At 39.2% G+C, this 18,808-nt stretch overlaps 1 protein-coding gene across 4 annotated transcripts in view; it reads left to right on the top strand.

Moving 5' to 3' along the window:
* The window catches only part of LOC119214270 (cell adhesion molecule 2-like), a 98,890-nt gene that overhangs the window by 75,375 nt on the left and 4,707 nt on the right, over positions 1–18,808 (top strand). For 3 of the 4 annotated variants that reach the window (XM_037465957.2, XM_037465940.2, XM_037465948.2), the window contains 6 exons: positions 2,727–2,876; positions 11,331–11,483; positions 12,068–12,205; positions 16,175–16,333; positions 16,636–16,726; positions 16,906–17,084. In XM_037465957.2, the coding sequence (XP_037321854.1) occupies positions 2,727–2,876; positions 11,331–11,483; positions 12,068–12,205; positions 16,175–16,333; positions 16,636–16,726; positions 16,906–17,084 (870 nt within the window). The remainder of the gene's footprint in view (positions 1–2,726; positions 2,877–11,330; positions 11,484–12,067; positions 12,206–16,174; positions 16,334–16,635; positions 16,727–16,905; positions 17,085–18,808) is intronic. The other variant, XM_037465966.2, reaches the window with a different exon arrangement.

The following is an 18,808-nucleotide window of genomic DNA, read 5'->3' as shown; positions in this document are numbered from 1 at the left end:
TCTGGATTGTAGAGAGAAAGCGAGAGAGAGAGAGAGAGAGAGCAGGAGAGAAAGCGAGGAAGAGTGCAAATGCTTTGTTTGTAATGATGGTCTTGTTTAATTTTAACAGCTTGCTCCTCACTGTTGTCCAATGTGCTCCAGGCACTGTGGATTTTATATTTGTCGACCAACTTTTTCTCACCCCCTCAACCACATGATTTACAAATAGAAAACCTTGAGTTTCAGACGGCACCTGCTGCTTTCATCAAGATATCTCACCAACCCTCGTGTACTGTGTGTGAAAACTGTCAAACTGCAGTGCAATACTGGAGACTGGAAATAAGTAGCCCCTCTCATTTAGATATAGGGCTTTTAATCCAAGCGCTTGAAATGTAACACAGCAATGCCCAGATTGAGTTAATTCACCCCGTAGAACAGATATGCTTTATGTTTAGGAGATGCTATGTCCTACCCAAAGGCGTAATGCAAAAGTGCAGGTTTATTCCTCATTTCATCACTGCACATCACTGAGTTGTCTTAGATCATCAATGCAGCAGACAGCCTTCAACCTTCCATCACTCCTCTCAGAACAGTGTGTTCTTGTTGCTTTTTTAGAAAAACACAATAGCAATACTCTAACATAATCTGCACTTTTACCCTGAAGCTTTTACTGTATCCTTCCGTACCTTCCACAGTATTTATGTTGATCTGTTGTATTATATTCTGTGGCCATGCATTTTGTTTAAATTGTAAAAATTGGTAAAGATTTTATCATTAATGCAACATTTTAGTGGGTTTCATTTAATGTTTATTGTCTTTAACACATGAAAGACACATTCTGTTTCAGTTTATATTGTAAAAAGGGTAATTTTTTATCATTGATATATTAACCAATTGTTAAATGTTGTGACAGATGTCTGTCAAACATAATGCAAATGCCCACAATGTTTTACTCAGACAAAATAAGTGAAAGGGATTTATAGGTGTACAATGGGTGCAATTATTGCCACATTATCATTGAAAAGTTCTTTGTGATTGTTGTCACTCATATTTTTATTATTGCCAATTCAGTCCCTCTGTTTTAATAGAATATTATTGTTTTGCCTTTTGGATAGCCCTGGAATTATCCCAGCACAAGATATTAACCACCCTTTATATAATTATAATGTGTAGTTCTATGACATCCTTGTATATTAAATGTGCATCAATTTTCACAAGTTGGATTAAATATGTGGTGGAACAGCACACACTGTAACATATGTGGTGTGTGTATGTGTTCCAACCAGAACTTGAGGAATTGAGAATTATATGCATTGCTTTTTGGATTTGACTTTTTTCATTTTATTGTGAATTGTAAGCAGTATACACGGGAGACAGGCCGCTCCGATAACGGGGAGATGGTAGGGTAGATAGTAGAACAAAAATTGTTGGAAGACATGCAGGAGCTGACAACAATTTCTCCATATGATACCCCACACACAATGCATCTGCATCAATTTTGCATCAATCAGCATTTCCCATTTTAGCATGACATGCAGAGTTTTTGCTGGACTGCATTTTAATTAGTGTAATGATGACATGATGAAATGGTGACGTTTCTTGGTTGATGTGATATATTGGCTGATTGTGTGTGATGAGCAGGTAAGTGTTGTGCAAAGTTGGAATCCTAATACCCATCCACATTTATTGTCAGTCTCACCTTCACCTCTAACTCGCAATGGTCTCCATTAGGACAATGGAGGTCATGGAAGGTCCACAGACCTTCTTCCCCATTTGAGCTTGACTAATGAGGCAGACAGCTGCTCCCTTAGTGGAAATGTCCCTGTGCTGAACTGTACCTTGGGGAGGCAGAGACAATGACAATGTCACCTTCATGTTCATTCACAAAAGGAATCCAAGCAGACTTTTGAAATCAAAAGAAGACATGCCCCAGATGAGCTTGTAGACAGGAAAATGCTCTCAGACAATGACAGCACATTCAGCTTCAAGCCCGAACTCAAAGGTTCTAACAAAGTTGTTGTGTTCTGCCGTCATCCTTTGAAGAGGATGGTCTGGTCAGGCTCACAGTTTGTCTTCTCACAATTCCCTCCAAAAGAGTATTGGTTTTAAACGTCTATTTCTAAAGCTCGGCAAAGTTCGATAAAACACAAGCAGGATAAAAATGCTTCTGCAACGTGATTAGGGATCTCTGCTGAGAGTACAAATGTGGAATAAGGAGGTAAAATCCAGCAAGGCCGGGTGATTAGGCCTCATTTTGATGTCTTCTGCACACTGTGAAGAGCGTCTGTTTCAGGGTAAGCCGGTCGCTCGGATCGAAGGTCCACAGTGGTCTAGGATTATGTGTCCATTTACCAAGAGCTTCTGCTCTACACTCTACAGCAGAACATGACTACCTCTAATTAGGCCGTGTTACCAATTAGAACCCTGCAATAATGCAGCGAGGACGCGCTCTGGGAGACTAAAACCTACCATTGTTTCCACACTGTGAAAAAACAGTTTTCCAGCACCAACAGCTGTCGGAGGCTGGAGTCCATGGCAATGAGGCGTTCATTAAGCATTCTTTAGTTTACTGTGCCGTAATGAAGATATTCATGTAATAGGGTCGATATAATGATGGATCATTAACTTTGAAAGTTGTCAAGCCTGAATGGTACATTAATGTGATTCAATGAAAAAATATTAAGAACCAGTCCAAAACAGCAATCTGTCACGGCCATGACCTCAAACTCTGTCTCATAATCCCACAGGTAGCCAAGGTCAGTTCCCCATAACTCAGAATGTGACGGTGGTGGAGGGAGGCACAGCCAACATGACCTGCCGTGTGGATTACAATGATAACACTTCCCTCCAGTGGTCAAACCCTGCACAACAAACCCTATTCTTTGGGGACAAGAAAGGTGAGTAATATTCAGAGGGAATAATGGCTGTAATCATGAAATGATGAGATAGGATAAAGATGTGTTAGCCAGATCACATTACTACAGGAGCAGTTTTTTTTTCAGGAGTCAAATATGGAATGAACAAAATTGCCACTGTCTGCCAGAGACCTCATCATTATTTAATAGAGGAAAAAGACAAGATAAGTGGGAAATGCATATAATGTTGAAACAGACTTTTAATTAATGTATGAATCCATTGATGTCCCAGAGCACCAACTAAATGCATATAGACTGTTGATGAACTGAACTATTGTAATCATGCAACACTGACAGTGTTGTTTCCAACAAAGTAATGCCTGTGGTTTTTGAGATGATTGGGCTTAATTAACATTTTAGCTGCCCTACATTTGTATAGCGGTTTGGATGTCGCTGAAAAGAAAGTGCGCTGTTGCAACCTTGTGAAACATGGCCTGAATCAGGATCAATTATAATGTGCTTTCACCAACTAAATCCAATTTAAAGGTGTCAAAAGTCTGGAGTTGATAAATTGGAATTGGTGTGACAGGGAGTAAAACAGTGGACTGGTCTTGCAAGGATTGGAGTGTTCATCCTTCAGCTTTTTTTTTACAGGATATTACTCATTCCATTTATGTTATAGCTGCTAATGAAATATCATTGGTTCAGTGATTGGAGACTAACTTTCCCTTTGAATAACAATAGGAGAGGGAGAAGCCACAGTGAACCAACAAGATGACAGTCACAGTCTGGTTTGAGGAAATACTTTCTGCCTCGTGAAGTGATTGGATTTAGTAATAAGGTCTAAGGTGTTTTTTAGATGAAATTACTAAATTACCAAATACAATTACAAAAGAATGAACTAGACATTAAGTCTATACTCTTGTGTGAATGGTGTTAATATGCTGTGAAATAAAATAGTAATTAGTAATTGAACCAAAACTATTGTCTTTAATTGTTATTTTTCTATATTATCTGGTGAATAGAATACAACATTTCAGTTTTAATTTTTTTGAAATCCCTAAATTCTATTAAAAAAAATCTCAAAAAACATGAGTTCTTTATAATATTTAACACATAATGAATCAAATTGTGTTCTCAGGTTATTTCTTTTGGACGAAAAGAAACCAGTTAGGTGTGTTTTGTTCACATTTGTCATTCCCCGTGAATAAACAGTATTCCCATTACAAATCCAGAAGGCTGCTGTTATAATCATGTAAAGGGAGCTTTTTAACCTCACACTATGTATGAGCCACTTTGCCATTCTTGGGCAGCCATTTAAATTGCAAGACAGAATCCTTTTCCTGAGCAATGCGGGTGACAAAATGAATGTGGTCCCCTCAGCAAAGGTTGCCAGGGCTAAGTATGGGAACACTTCCTCTCCATTCATACAGCCAAATGAAAAGCTTTATTGGCACAACTAATACGATGCCTGTGAGGCCATCAGGAGAAACGGAAGGCGTGGAACAACACAGGATTCATGTGAGGATGAGGGTGAGACACCTGGGAAGAAACCTCTACTGTGCCAAATTGCCAGTTAATTGCTTGGCAGTGGGCTACAACTGTCCTTCTTCTGTTTGTTGAGCCTTCTTATAGGATGCTACATTTCAGTCAAACAACTAACTGCAGACTGGCTGAGGCTTGTCAAACAGCTGACCATAAACTGATGTCATTCTGTTTATTAGATTAATGTAGCTATGTTGCATTTTTGGTGTTCTCTCTGTTAAGATTTTTTCTTTCTTTTGTTGCCTGCTGTTTATATTAATCTTTCATTTTCCCTGCACTTGTTGTCTCTGTCCATGTCGGTCCTTGTCTACCTCTCTGCTTACAACAATCCCCTTGGGCGTCCATGACAGCATGGCCATATGTTACCGTTTGATGCACATGCAAGTTTTCCGCCTCTCTCTCTCTTCGATAGTTTGTCATTCTGCATGTGCAATTTAAAAGAAACTGTGAATCCGGATGCTCAACACACACACAAGTAATGATGATCCAAATACATCCTCTGTTCTTTCTTAAATTAGACAAAATGCTCTGTTAGGCACTGTTTTTTTTAAATCTACTCTTGCTTTCTCCCTCAAGCTCTGAAAGATAAGGGCATATGTCTGGATGTGTTGCAGTTTAAGGGAGGGAAAAGTATTAAAATGACCTTTTCAGCAGCTGAAGTAGAGTAAAGAGTAACATCTGTAACGAAGCTGAGGTTTCTTATTATATTAATTGGGTTTGACGGCTACTGGGTAAATTAAGACAAAATCTGATCTTTGCCCTGACTATAATTTGTTCCATTTTAATTCAGGTCTGACATATGAGAATATAAAAAGAAATCCCAAAGTGTGGCTGTTACAGACAAAGGAAAATGGATGTCTGTGTCTATCCTGAATTTTAAAGATACCAAATCACAAAAGTCTACTCCAGTCAAAGAGGAAGGAAAGCTGGCATGTGTATCTTTTTTTTATGAAAGATTATTCAAACATGGATGTCAGTAACGCAATGTAATGCAACTACTGTATGTAGTCCAAAAGTTTAGACCACTTTAACTACTTGGATAAAGTTGGGAAAATATATTTTATATTTGTTGGTTGGATTTGAAATTAATGGAATCTGATGTCAAAGTTTGGCATTTTTTAGGCATTTAACATCAATTCATGCTTTAACTCTTCTGGCAAGTGCAGTGCCCATTAATGACTTTAAAGATTACTCCAATTAACTTTCTTCTGTTGTTTTTGCAATTTAATTAACAGACCAATGTGAAAGGTGCTCTATTTGTTTAAGAACATCTTGGAAGTCTATTTATGTTGATACAACTTAATCCCACCAGCAACATAGATGTGGTATTGGGAAAAGTTGTGTTTGCAGGTGGCGAGGAAGTAGTGGGAAAGTGGCAGCTCCTATACATATCTTTTGGTGAGAGTGTAATTAATAAGAACGACCTCCATCTCATCCTCTCCCATAAGAGGATCACTAAAACCTTTTGGATCTCCAAGAGAGGGTTAACCTTGCAAGATTCCCAAAGCCAAACCATATGGGTTTGAGTGTCTCTGCACATTTGTCTAAAGCTGAACACAGCCCTCCTCTCAAACCATGCCAGCTGGCTCCTTGGCACGCTCTTTCTCATCCATTATTCATATCTGAGGATTGATTGTTGCCACCTTAGAGGATTAAGACTACACTATGGCAAAGACCAGCAGGTAGGTTCCATTGCACTACCACCACAAACCTTAAAAACTGAGATTTATCCCTTTAAGCCTGGCCAGGACATAATTCATACTTAAAACTAATTAGCAGGGACTTTTGAAGGAAGTGGCTCTGTGATGAGCTGCCACAATGAAGACATTGATTTGTTCATGGTAGTTTGTAGAATTATCCTTTTTTTTTAAATGTAGCTGTTGTTATAAATTGTTATTTACCAAGCAGGACTAATGAGAGCAAAGTTGTCCTTGTTAACTTACATTTTTAGCTTGTGGAAAAGTGACAATAAAGTAGTGATGTTGTAGAGAATTGTAACAATATTACTGGAGGCATGCAGGATGCAAGCAGAATCTTTAATCAGGAATGTTGAGTATGAATAATGAAATTAATGAGATGTTACTGCAGGTTGCATGTCAAAGCTAGATAACCAATTGCTCATTTGAACTTCAGTATGGGTTTTAGAGCAGAGATATGGAGACATAGACATACATGCTGTGGCAAATTGAACAGCATTTGGCATATCTCAATTTAATCCCTCAGACATTCATGGTTCATCATTCATGACATTTAATTGAGGCATTCAGTCTGGATCACAAAGGTCACAAAGCAAAATTGATCTTAATTGGCTTTTAGTAATCAAAATGCTGTTATGTGCTAAATGAATGCCCTAATGTGAGAATTAAAACATTCATTAACTTGAGAGAATGAAGGATAATTACAAAGGATGCAATTACTGGAGTGAGCACCAATGAGAACACATGTTAATGTCCATTCTAGTAAAGACACAACGTTTGATATTGGGTCTGTTTTAAGCAAGTGTGGTGGATATGCACCATCAGCTACAACTTTGGGTAGTTTTTGATGTTGTTGTTTGTTGCATTCTTGTAAGTGGCACTAGTATAGTTATTATTATGGTTTTCTTCTATCAATTTAGTCAGAATTTGTTTCTACAACGTTGATTTATGGACACATCTGAAAAGAAGGAGAAGAAGGAAAATTTCCTACGGAAAGAAAAACCTCATATAGGTTTGACAACAAACATTCAAATAATGAATACATATTGAGGCAAATGTTCCGGTAAATGTGCGAAAGTTAAATAAATGCACCATGAGCTTGATTTATTTAACCACATTTTCATTATATCTTGGGGAAGGAATCTTAAGCGATGCTAAGGAAAATTTCACGTTTGCAAGGTTTGTTAGTATTTTATTTACTTTTAAGTAACTCGTTTTTATTGTGTCTCATGGCCTCAGCTAATGTCTTTCTTCAGGGGCTAATAGACTTAGTAGTACTGGGTTACTTCTAGCTTCAATGAAATGTTCCATTTTTTTCGGAACGGAGGCCAAAAAACAGCCTAATGTGTATTTTTCTTTTTGCTAAGGTTTTGATGTTTTTAATAGTTTTATGTGAAGCACTTTGAACAGCCTGGCTATAAAAAAATATATTTTACAAATACACTTGCCTTGGCTTATATGGCCTTGGTAGCATTATTCGTTCCTACAAACCCTCAAATGTGCAAAACTGCTATGAAAACCAATAGAATTATGTAACTCCACTATGACATGGTGTAAGGAAAATCAAATTCAGAAAGTTCATTTTATAAAAAGGTACTCAGAAAAATGACCGCGCTGCACAAGCAAGCTTATGTCAGTGGGCTAAAGTGTGGACGGACAAAAATATATTCTGTGTCATTCCCACTTGAAGAGGGGACGTAGCATAGCTGCGGGGCTCTTTCCTTTCCTCCTTCAAGCACTGAAAATGAGTCCAATTTGAGAAGCATCTGCTCTGTGGGATCTCTGAGAGTGCGGGCAATAACAATGGCCCTCTGGAACAAGGCCCTTTCCTTCTCTTAATTGCAGCCACATGCGTGGTGAGAAAGAGCCCCCTGCCTGCACAGCTAGCCCTGGAACAGATCCAGAATCGCCCACACAGTCACTGAGTGAGCACAGCCAGCAGAAAACACACTCTAATTGCAAAGAGTGGAGCCCCTGGCTGGACCGAGGGAAGGGGGCGCGGGAAAGGGGGGAGGGGGGGTGGGGGGGGGCTGTGTTCTCGCTGAAGGACAGCTAGTGCTTTCACATTCCAGTACTGGTTCAAAGTGGTTACAGGCCATGCAAAAATGGCCAAATGTGGACACTCTGCATTGTGAATTCAACATATTTTGGTACAACCCGGTAGCCATCTGTGGATAGATAGATAGAATGTCCATTTTCTGGACAGTCAGGAGATATTTTGGATTGGAAACATTTAGTATAATCTGTCTGCTGCTCAGTAGAGGGCCAATGTGAATGTAGCTTCCAACCAGACGGTTTGCTCTTCTCTTACAAATCCAATGAGTGCAATGCATTGGAATACGTGATTGTGAAAGCTGCTTTTCATGTTGAAATTGATTCTTGGGCATTGCGCATTTATATTTTTACACTGGAACAAATTCGGCCAAACTACTATTCTCTTGGGAGACCTCAAATTGGTCTTTCCCTAACATGGCCGATGGTGCAAAGGACTGTCCGGGAAACAAGGCAAACATTAACCCTAGCAACAGTATCCCTTACCTTGAGGGAGAACTAGGTGTCAGTTTAACTGATTTGAGACAGCCTTGGTAAGGCCTCCATCACGAGAGATGCTCTGCGCATTAAGCTGCCATGCTGCAAGGCTGTAAAGCATGCACAAGGTCAGGGTGAAGATTTATGCTTTCTCTTAAGCGGAATGAACAATGCGGGAACTATCTAGGGTTTAGGGGAAATGAACCTTTTCATCACATTGATTTCCTAAAGCACCTGGAAAAAAGGCTTTGTCAGCCGCTGGCATTTTGGTCTGATTGTGACGGATCTGCCTACAATCTGGACGTCTAGCCTGGATTGGAAGCTAGTAGTAAGCTTCCCTGGCCATATGCTGTTTGAGTAATAGATAACAATTGTCTTTAGGTCATTCAAACCTTTGTGAATCTCATTTTATCAGTGTGTCATTCCCATGCCATGTACTGCCAGTGCCTGTATTTAGTCATGTCCATCTTCTGTTTAACAGTAAGTTGTATTTCAGCCACTATTTAGTTTTTTTTTTTGAAGGATCATGTATTATTTTTCAGCAAATACATTTAAAAAAAGTTTGGAGTCACTTTTGCGTTACACATCCCTTCAAATTCAAGTTACTTGCATTGGATTGAAAAGAGAATTATTTTCTGGATAGAAAATTCAACAACATCTTTTGTTCAATCCCATGCTCAGTGTGATTCAAAGAAGAGGCTAACTTATACAGTATATTTTGACCAAACATTGAGGGTTTAAAATCAAACTGACCATATAGATGTTAATAATAATCCACATTTGTATTAGTGTATGAAATTTAATGTAACAACATCTTGTGGAGCATATTAAATAAAAATGTTTACACCCACATATTTTGGGTGTAATAATACTTTCACCAAAAGATGTCTGTTTTCTATTGACAAACCCCTCTAAGGAAACAACCACAGCATTTAACAGTATCTCTGAGGTTGCTGGAGCTATTCAATGATTTTCAGGGGGGTTAAGAAGGTCTGTTTCTCCCTGTTGTTTCTCCGTGTGATGCAGGGATGGAAGGATATGCAGGGGGAATACAGTTTGTAGTATTGTCCAAAGCTTTGAGCTTCTCCATATCTGTAGAGTTCCGGTACAGTGTTTGTTTGGACCCCCTCACCTCTCTGATGCATCCGTAACAAAAGGCTTTGCTATTTTCTGCAAAAGCCTCTGGGCATTTTCAAGCTCTGTAGTGAGGATGCTTAAGAACATCAGGCAGCTTTGTTTCAGGATGCAGTTTTCTACAGTAAGACTATCAAATGTTTGTATTAAGCCCCAAAGCACATAATAAGCTGGCTCTGTGACGGCGCAGCTTGTTGTTAAATGTTAATTCTGGCTTGAAGATTGTTTTTATTTACTCTTTATTCTTGGACAACAAAGAATCACTAATAATACATGCCTTGGGGCTATCAATATCTCTATAACCAATCTTAGTTTTTAGTGTTTGTGATTATAAGATAATGATCATCAAATCATATGGTGTAATTGAAGCAGAGAGCGGCGTTGTTAATGACCTTAGTCACCATTCGAGTGTAAATCTAATAATAGCCGATCTAATTTAACTTTTAAATGTTCATCTGTAAATACAAATAAATGAGAACAGTTGATTAATGAGAGTTTGCCCAGCCAAAAGGTAGTGTGGATTAAGAATATGTAATTTATTCAATGAGGATGATTTTCCTCCCTGCCCTCGAAGTCTGGTTGTATTTAGGAGCAGTTGATGACAGGTGCAAGATGACCTTTTTCAGCTTACTTGTTTGGTGTCCCAGCTTTATGAGGGTAATCTGAATGAGCCGCGGTGAACACAAAAAAGTTTCATCATCATGATACAGCAAATTCAGAAACATTGAGAAATTGTGTAATAATTTCCATGTGGTACTAATGCTCAACCTTTAACTGCACTTTATTCTTTTGGCCTATATTGGAAAATACAAAATAAGTAAATGGTTCTGAATAAGGCGAGGAGAAGGTTTTGATATCAATATTCAAAGTACAATATGTGACAGGCACAACTTAACGTGTTAAAGTGAGTGTCAACCAATACCTAGATTGTAAGTGATTACCCCAATAGATTCAGCACTCTAGGACTATAAGCTTTTTCTGCAGCCAACAGGCTATAATGCAAATGTATACAACATTGGCCACAAGATGTGTTTGCTGTATTCAATAAATATATGAAATAACTAGTGCTGGGTAACAATTAAAATCGCTATGCATTTCAACATTTTATTCAAAAGTAGTGTTTCACACTTTTATTGGTGAAAATACTTTCAACAAATAAGATTCAAAGTATTCCCTTTACACAGTAGCACTTAAAATATTTTTTGTAAAACTCAACTTAGACATCAATGGAACGAAATCAAATTAAAAACCAAGCTGTCAGGGCATTAATATTTTATATAGATTGTTATAGACAATCAATTTAGCCTCGGAATCCAGATCCACAATCCTAACAGTATAAGGCAAGTTAAAATGTATAAATCTGAACAGGTGCCATCAGAACCATGTTTCTTTTATCAGGGAGCAGCATGAAGAGATAATAACGCATTGACTTGCCTCGGGCTGGAAGTAAATGAAAGCACAGTGCACATCAGGGCTGGTTCTTATAATCTGGATTACAAATTGGAATTGCCATCACTGAATTGAGCGAGATTTTGCCGGGTAGTAAACTGTGTTCTCTTCCTTTGTCTTTGTGCTAACCTTTCTTACACAGCTTTGAGGGACCACAGGATTGAGCTGGTACGAGCCTCATCACAGGAGCTCATCATCAGAATCAGTGACGTCCTTCTGTCAGACGAGGGCCAGTACACCTGCTCGCTCTTCACCATGCCCGTCAAGACCACCAAGGCCTTTCTCACTGTTCTGGGTGAGCCTGTCTGTTCTAGAAAAGTCTCAACACGGCTAGTCGACTATGGTTAATTCTTCATGTTCTGACAGCATGAATACAAGCCCATTTTGAATGAAAGTCTGTTCTTTTAGTTCTTTGCTACACATGTATAACAATACCTAACAAAAATAAGATTTCTCTATTATGTTTTACACGTCTACTAGTATAAAGAATTCCAAGCTAGTTGCGCGACAGTATTAAAATTGGCTCCAAGGCCGGACAGCTATGAAAAATACTCCATGGGAATCCTTTTAAGCCTAAGACGGATAGGTGGAAGAATATTTCTAAATTAATGAATGACTTTTGTCAAGTATTTCATTGCCAGACAGAAATGCATTTCCCTCAGTTTTCATACAGGAGATAATCGGTATTTCATCTTTGACTTTATTTAATCATCTAGACCATTTATATAATTTCTTTTGTCAGTCATTGTTGTAACACTCAAAGTCTAATTTAAATATTATTATGCTCTAATTATCAGTTGATCATTTCTTATCATCAGAGGAATGCAGCCTCGTGTACATTTAGTATGTTATCCATAGTTATGCTTCCATGAACCATAGGAGTGCCAGGACGACCAGACATCACAGGATTCACCAAGCCGGCCATGGAGGGAGACGTACTCACACTGACGTGCACCGCACCAGGCAGCAAACCAGCTGCTAATATCCGATGGTTCCGAAATGACAAGGAGGTGCAAGGTAGGCATGTGGTGTGGATTTCACAGTGCATTGTATCTTCTGTTACCACTGGTACCCTCTTGGAGACATCATCACCGTCACGTCATTCGGGTGTTGCAATCCTTTGTGCTCATATTCGTGCATTGTTCCACTGGCTGGGGTTTAGCGTTGCCATGATTTGCAGGGCTCACGGCCAGCCTTGGTGCTGTTGTTGGACATTGTCCAAATGTTGCTGGACTGTGGCAGAGCCTTCCCCATTTCACCACGTGAAACAGAAGGTGCAAAACCTCATATCTTAGAAGCTAAAGCCAGCAAATGTTTGACCTTTCTGCCCAGTAAAAGAGACTCGAGTATGCTTGTATACCATACCAACAATTCGATCATAATAGTTTCAGACTGTGTTGAGATTGTGTGCTTCATGTTTTGTACTAGTCGCCTAAAAAGGCCCAGTTGTGTTAATCTATCCCCTGGTTACAACATCCTTGTATGACCATAGCTGTTGCTATTTGATGATTTGTTATTGCCTGGCATTTGCACCGCAGGTAGTTGTGCTGTATTGTTGTTTTTGCACTGTAGCAATTAGATTAGGCAAAGGAGTCCGGGAGGATACAAGAATGCACAAGAATGCAAACTTAGAGTGACCTAAGGGGAAAAGAATTGCGACAGAAACAATGCATTAGCAGCAGATGGTGCAGTGTGCTGATCACACTAAACCAGCCGAATTTTTCTGGAGTTTTACACAATATGCTTACAAGTTTTAACTTTGATGTATACCTTTTTCCAAAATGTCTGAAGCTCCTCCCTTTGTATTTTTAAAGCTTTTCTTTGTGCTTTTAAAATGCACAAAAAAGACTAAAGCTAAAAAAAAAGGAATATAATATGAATTCGATGCCAGAGCACTTTAATGAAACGTTGCCTGCTGGAGATACAGAGTGTGACAGTTGCTCTTCATTGAAGATTTTCACCAGAGAGCTTTTTCTTGGTGGTTCTATCTGTGTCTGCCCGGCACTCCATGATGATTGATGGGAGAGGGGCTGAGATATGAAGTTTTCTTGTTGAAATGACGTGCACGTAGATTTCTGAAAGGCCAGTGGAGAGCTGGCTTACAGCGTCACAAACAGAATCGCTGTCCATCTGGAGAGTCACTAAGATTCATGCCTTGAGGTATACTTTAAAATACCCGTTTTAAGCTCCAAATCTATTATAACCATACATAGACATATGCTCATGAGATGAAATGCCAGGAGTAGATTCACCAAACTTTAACTGCGGCAACAGATGTACTGTATTAATAACTTGTCATGATGACTTGTGGATGAAAATTAAAGTGTCATGCCTTAATCTAGCTGGCATGACAAAATTAAAAATAAAAACAAAGAAAGGTGTCCCTATATTAACATTTGATCTATGGAAGAGAATTGCAAAAAAAATGTTGTTATGTGCCTCAAGTCTACCCAAAACCGGAGGCTTATGTGCTTTTATTAGTTCTACCTGTGTATGGTGGCTTTTATGAAGCCGCTTGGGCAAACAACCCTGGTGTGATGCATCTCCACGTCAAAGAGAGATAAAGTACAAAGCAGAGACTGGAGGGCTTGACTTAAAAACTTTATTTCCAAGTGTCAAAGAGGAGGAATGTCAATCAGTGCTCTGGATCCAAATCTTTTGTAGGTGTCACTTTAAAGGTTTCTTTAGTGAGTATGTGCTGGGAGCAGCATGTTTTGCCATTGGTTCATTCTGTGGTAGATTATTGCCGCTAGTGTCTGCTGTCAATCAAATCTATCTCCACTGGGGGACCAGTCTACAAAGCTCCAAAATGACAGCAGGTGTAATAGCAAAAACATGTCATATTTATTTCATGCTCTGATGATTTGTTTTTTCCAACAATTTATATGAGAAGCACATAGCATTACAGACTTCAAATACAACTGTCACACAGTGTCAGGTATAGATCTATACAAATTACTTGTGTCGCTGAATGACAGTTAGGCTTCAAATTATAATCTATTGAGTCAAATATCCACCCACAGCTATCTTCTTTGCTCGCCTAAAGTGGCCTATATATTCTTTTGACAGTGACACAAAGGAACATATCAATACACAACAGCTCCAACAAGGTGACTAATTATATATTTGCCTAACTACACACATATACATATGTATATAAAGTGATGGTTATAGATCTAGAAAATAAAACTTTTTCTGTTTAACAGTGATTAATCCCATTATTCAATAATACATTAGAAACTAGTGTATTGCACTGATTTATTAAAGTAATGTTATCATAACCATCTAAGAGGCCCTAAGAGGTTAGAGTGAGGTAGAGTGGTCTCGCACAAAAAAATGACTGTGGATTTCCTTTGAATCTCGGTCAAAGAAAAAAAAAACTTGCGCAGGTTGATCCACTTTTATTTTTCAATTCCTCCAATGTTACATTTTCTTACTCCTCTGCAACAAGTCACTTGCTAAGACGCACAAAGCCATTTACTTTTTCAGATGATAAAGAACCTCGCTTTTTCAGATAAATAGGACTAGCAAGCGAAAACGACCTTTCGGTATATATATATAATGTGTATATATATACATACATTATATATATATGTAACCGTCCCATAGTGCAACTAACTATGGTGAGTTTTTTTTCAGATTACGAATATTGTGCTTTCAACAAAAAAAGAGATAACAGAATTTGAAAATAAATGAATTACATTACATCCTTAAAATGGTCAGCCTACAGTAGGTCACAAACTGCACCAAGCAGGAGGTTCTGGCGTTAAATGAAGCAAATGTGCTTCTTATGCCTTCATTATTCACGCTCTGTTACAGGTGCAAGTGGACACGTTCATATTCCTACAGAATCTGCCTTTGCATGCTCTCTGACGCTGATAGGCAGACCGACAGCTTGTTGAATGCCCGCTCTAATGCTGCAGGCGACTTGATGAATGATAGAGAAAGCTGCTGCGATTTGTGTTTGACGCCACAGAGATACTTACTCTCCCCCGTCTGTACTTTGGGGCAAAATGCAAAGCTTCTCACTTTCCGGTTTGTTCAGACTTTATCTTCTTCTCACTTGTAGTGTTGAAGTTGGACTTTTTGTGTGTCAACATGCACACAATATACATTGTATTTCACATAGATGCCTCAAAAGTGCATAACCCATTTCCCATTATTTACATAATCAGATTTTAAATTCTTTTTGTACATTTATTGTGAGGTACAGAATAAAAAGAATCACGTCTAGTGAGAGGAAGAGGAGGAAGCAGGATGTAGTGAAATCCCTATGGGGTGAGGAGGGAGGCAGCTCAAGTGCAAAGCCATTACGAGGCCGTCGTCAAGTAATGCCTCGATCCTTTTTTGCTTTGTTCAGTGCACCTCTTACCAGAGAAAAGTGACACAAACACACAAAGCATTGACGTGAGAGCAGCAGCAAACCTCAAAGAAATGCTACCCGTTAGAAGCTAAGAGGGGTCTCTAAATGAACAAATATCACATGCGTGGGACAAATCAAGACCTGAAGTTGCGCAAAGGGTAAATGTTGGGGCCTGAAGCTGAGTAAATGAATGGAAAGGTGTAACTTCAACTGTTGAGAACCACTTTGCACTGCCGGGTCGGTTTGTGTTGACTAGGATGTTTGAGATGAGGTCCAGAAGGAGCAAACACACCCATTCAACCGAGTCAACGCTCTCACTGCACTCCCCTCACTATTCACTCTATTTTGACTTGAATTTCAAAAGCCAAGGATTCTCTCCCTCAAAGGAGATGCAGAGAAAAACAAAAACACTGCAGCTGTGTATGTCAGAAAAGCATCATCTTGAAATATAATGTCATGTTTCTAGTTTGTTAGTTAACGTCACAGCTGATTGCTGTTTTAACCTTTTTGTTTAAAATAATGAATTACATGAATGACTTGAACAAAAGCAGAAACTGTTCTCCAATAATATTAACAAGCCACAAGTTGATTGCCCTCCCTGTTCATTTTCTGACTCTCTGCAGGTACTAAGGAAGTGAATGCCACAGGGAAATCCTTTGCGGTTAGGAGTAGCCTCCAATTCCAGGTGGACAGGCGGGAAGATGGCGTCGCCTACACCTGCAGCGTGGAGCATGTGTCTCTGCCGAACCCTTACATGACTACTGAGGTCCTGGAGGTTCACTGTGAGTGCAGTCATACACACCCTGCAAAGCTGGATTATGTGTAAGATTAGCAATGAGAGGAAATATAAGGATTGAGATTACATTTATTTCTGCAGGTTTAGTTTTGCATTTGTCCAGGATTAGTGTAGGATTAGTGTGCAGGTAAGGGATTAGTAACAAAGCAGAACAGGGATATGGGCCAGAGCTGAGAGCTGCCCAATGGGTAAAGAATTATCTACTGAGGTGCTTTGCAGTGTTTGAGTTAAAGCCGCTATCATACAGCACTGTGATAGCATTGCACACTTGTTGTCCCTTCTCCACAGATGCTCCCCATCTTGAGATCACACATTCACTGATTATTCCCCAGGAAGGACAATACTTCAAATTGGAGTGTGTGTCAATAGGCAACCCAATGTAAGTTGCCTTTTCTTTACAAAATGTAAGGCCTAATAGCAGACAAATACGCAGAGATTGGATTTAGACTTGATTTGTCTTTACAGATTATTTATCCAGTTTAGTTAATGGGTCTTTACAGTTCAGAAATCATATGCAGAAAGATGAAAAGAAAGCACTGTTTGTTTTTTCTTTCCCAGACCTGAACCTGTGCTGTGGTCTAAAGATGGGGGAGAGCTGCCAGACATTGAGCGTATGATAGTGGAGGGCAGGGAACTAACCATCACCACACTTAATAAAACAGACAATGGCACATACCGTTGCGAAGCCAGCAACCACCTGGGGACCAGCAGCGCTGAATACATACTGTTTGTATATGGTGGGTAATGTAGTGGTTAGTCTTGTTATGAATGATCAGTTTTGCTATCGCTTCATAGACCATCTTCCCGTGGCCATGTAAGTGGGTACATGGATAGATGGAAGTAACGAATTATTGTGATAAAGTCCTGTGACATTTCAGTTTAGGTCATCTTGGTTTTAAACACCACGCTAAGCCTTAAGTTCTGCATTGAAATGAATGGAAATAAATGGTTGCTGAGAACAGAAAAAAAATCACAAACAAGATTACCAACATGATAAATGACCATCACTTCATTGCATTTCCTGCAAAATGACAATGAAGGATTGGATAGAGTAAAGGGTGCCAACAACTGAGTACAAATGTGAAAATAAAAGTAGTAAGTTTGTTTTTAAAATATATGTGTCATGTTGAGGGTGAAGAGTATTTTAGGGTAAGCCCTGCATCTCACTAGTTTGCAGACAATTTCCTCCAGATTTAAGTCCCAAATCTTGGCACTGTGCAGCATAACCCAGTTTACCTCACTGGGCTGTACAAATCGCTGCACAAGTTTAGCTTTTTGACTCTTCCAATGAGGAAACGGGGAAACGTGTAAAGGATGCAGAATTCAGCTAGAGCCAGTTAATCCCAAGACAGTGAAGCATCTGAAAAGCATGCTGCGGGAAACGGGTCATTGCGGCCTATGCAGCAAATGCTTTTAACGTTTATTGAATTCAGCCATGTAAAAGTACATGAACAAAATAAAAAATAGAACATGGAATTATTTTTTTCCATTTTTGCCAATTAAACAGTCCCAACGTTTTTTTTGGGAGAAATAACTCCGACACAGCGACCCAGCTCAGACCCAGGCTCAGACTTATTCAAGCTCACAGGCAAGTGGATGCACAGCAGCTTCTGTGCATCCACTTGCCTTTTTTTATTTTATAAAGCAGAGCTTTGGGTAGAAGATGCCATTCATTGTTAAAAAACAAAGAAAGATGGAGAATGAAACAAAATAAAGGGAACTAGCTAAATGCATATCCTTCTGCAGCCTTGTCATCAAATACAAGCGACTGGTTAGCAGGAAGAATAAAAAATTGAGATGAGCAAGTAAAGGATGGGCAAGGCTGGCTCATTTCCACCGATGACAGTCATTCTTCAGAGCTACAATGTGTCTCTCTGAATACTTATCGGGTGTTTATAGGTGTTGCCCATTTAGTAACCAATCGGCTTGAAAATGTAATAGATGGAAAGAATGAGGGTCCTTCATGTACGGTATGATTTATCCTTTTCCAAAACATGTTGCTGGAATATTGTAATAGTTTGTCAAACTCGATTCGTCAAGTGCACCCTTTTTTATTTTTGTCATGTATCCACTGAGGTGATAGAGCAGAATTAACCCACTTCAGGCAGCCACAGTAATTGATTAATTATTCCTGTAAGTTTTGTTGAGCCTGTTCACCATGGGGAGCTTTGTTTATTTGGCCCCCTTCTGTTGCTGCTTTTATTTAGTGGATGTCATCACCTTGATTCCTTCATCTCCTTAGCTCCGCTCTGCTTTAGCCTACACTCCCACGTCAGGCATAGGCAGGGCCCCCTCCCCCTATTGCCCCGCCTCAATGCTCCATGCATTCACAAACACAACACTGAACACACAGTTGATGATTGATGAGCTAAGAGCCGGGCTTTGAGCTGGAAAATAGCACGGTTTTACTTGGCGAATATAACACAATCGATTTTTTCTTTTTCTTTTCTGCTTTTCATAT

The sequence above is a fragment of the Pungitius pungitius genome, chromosome 3, assembly GCF_949316345.1.
Source record: "Pungitius pungitius chromosome 3, fPunPun2.1, whole genome shotgun sequence".
Classification (NCBI taxonomy): domain Eukaryota; kingdom Metazoa; phylum Chordata; class Actinopteri; order Perciformes; family Gasterosteidae; genus Pungitius; species Pungitius pungitius.
Note: the sequence above shows the minus strand (reverse complement) of the source record. Positions and strands in the feature narration are given on the sequence as shown.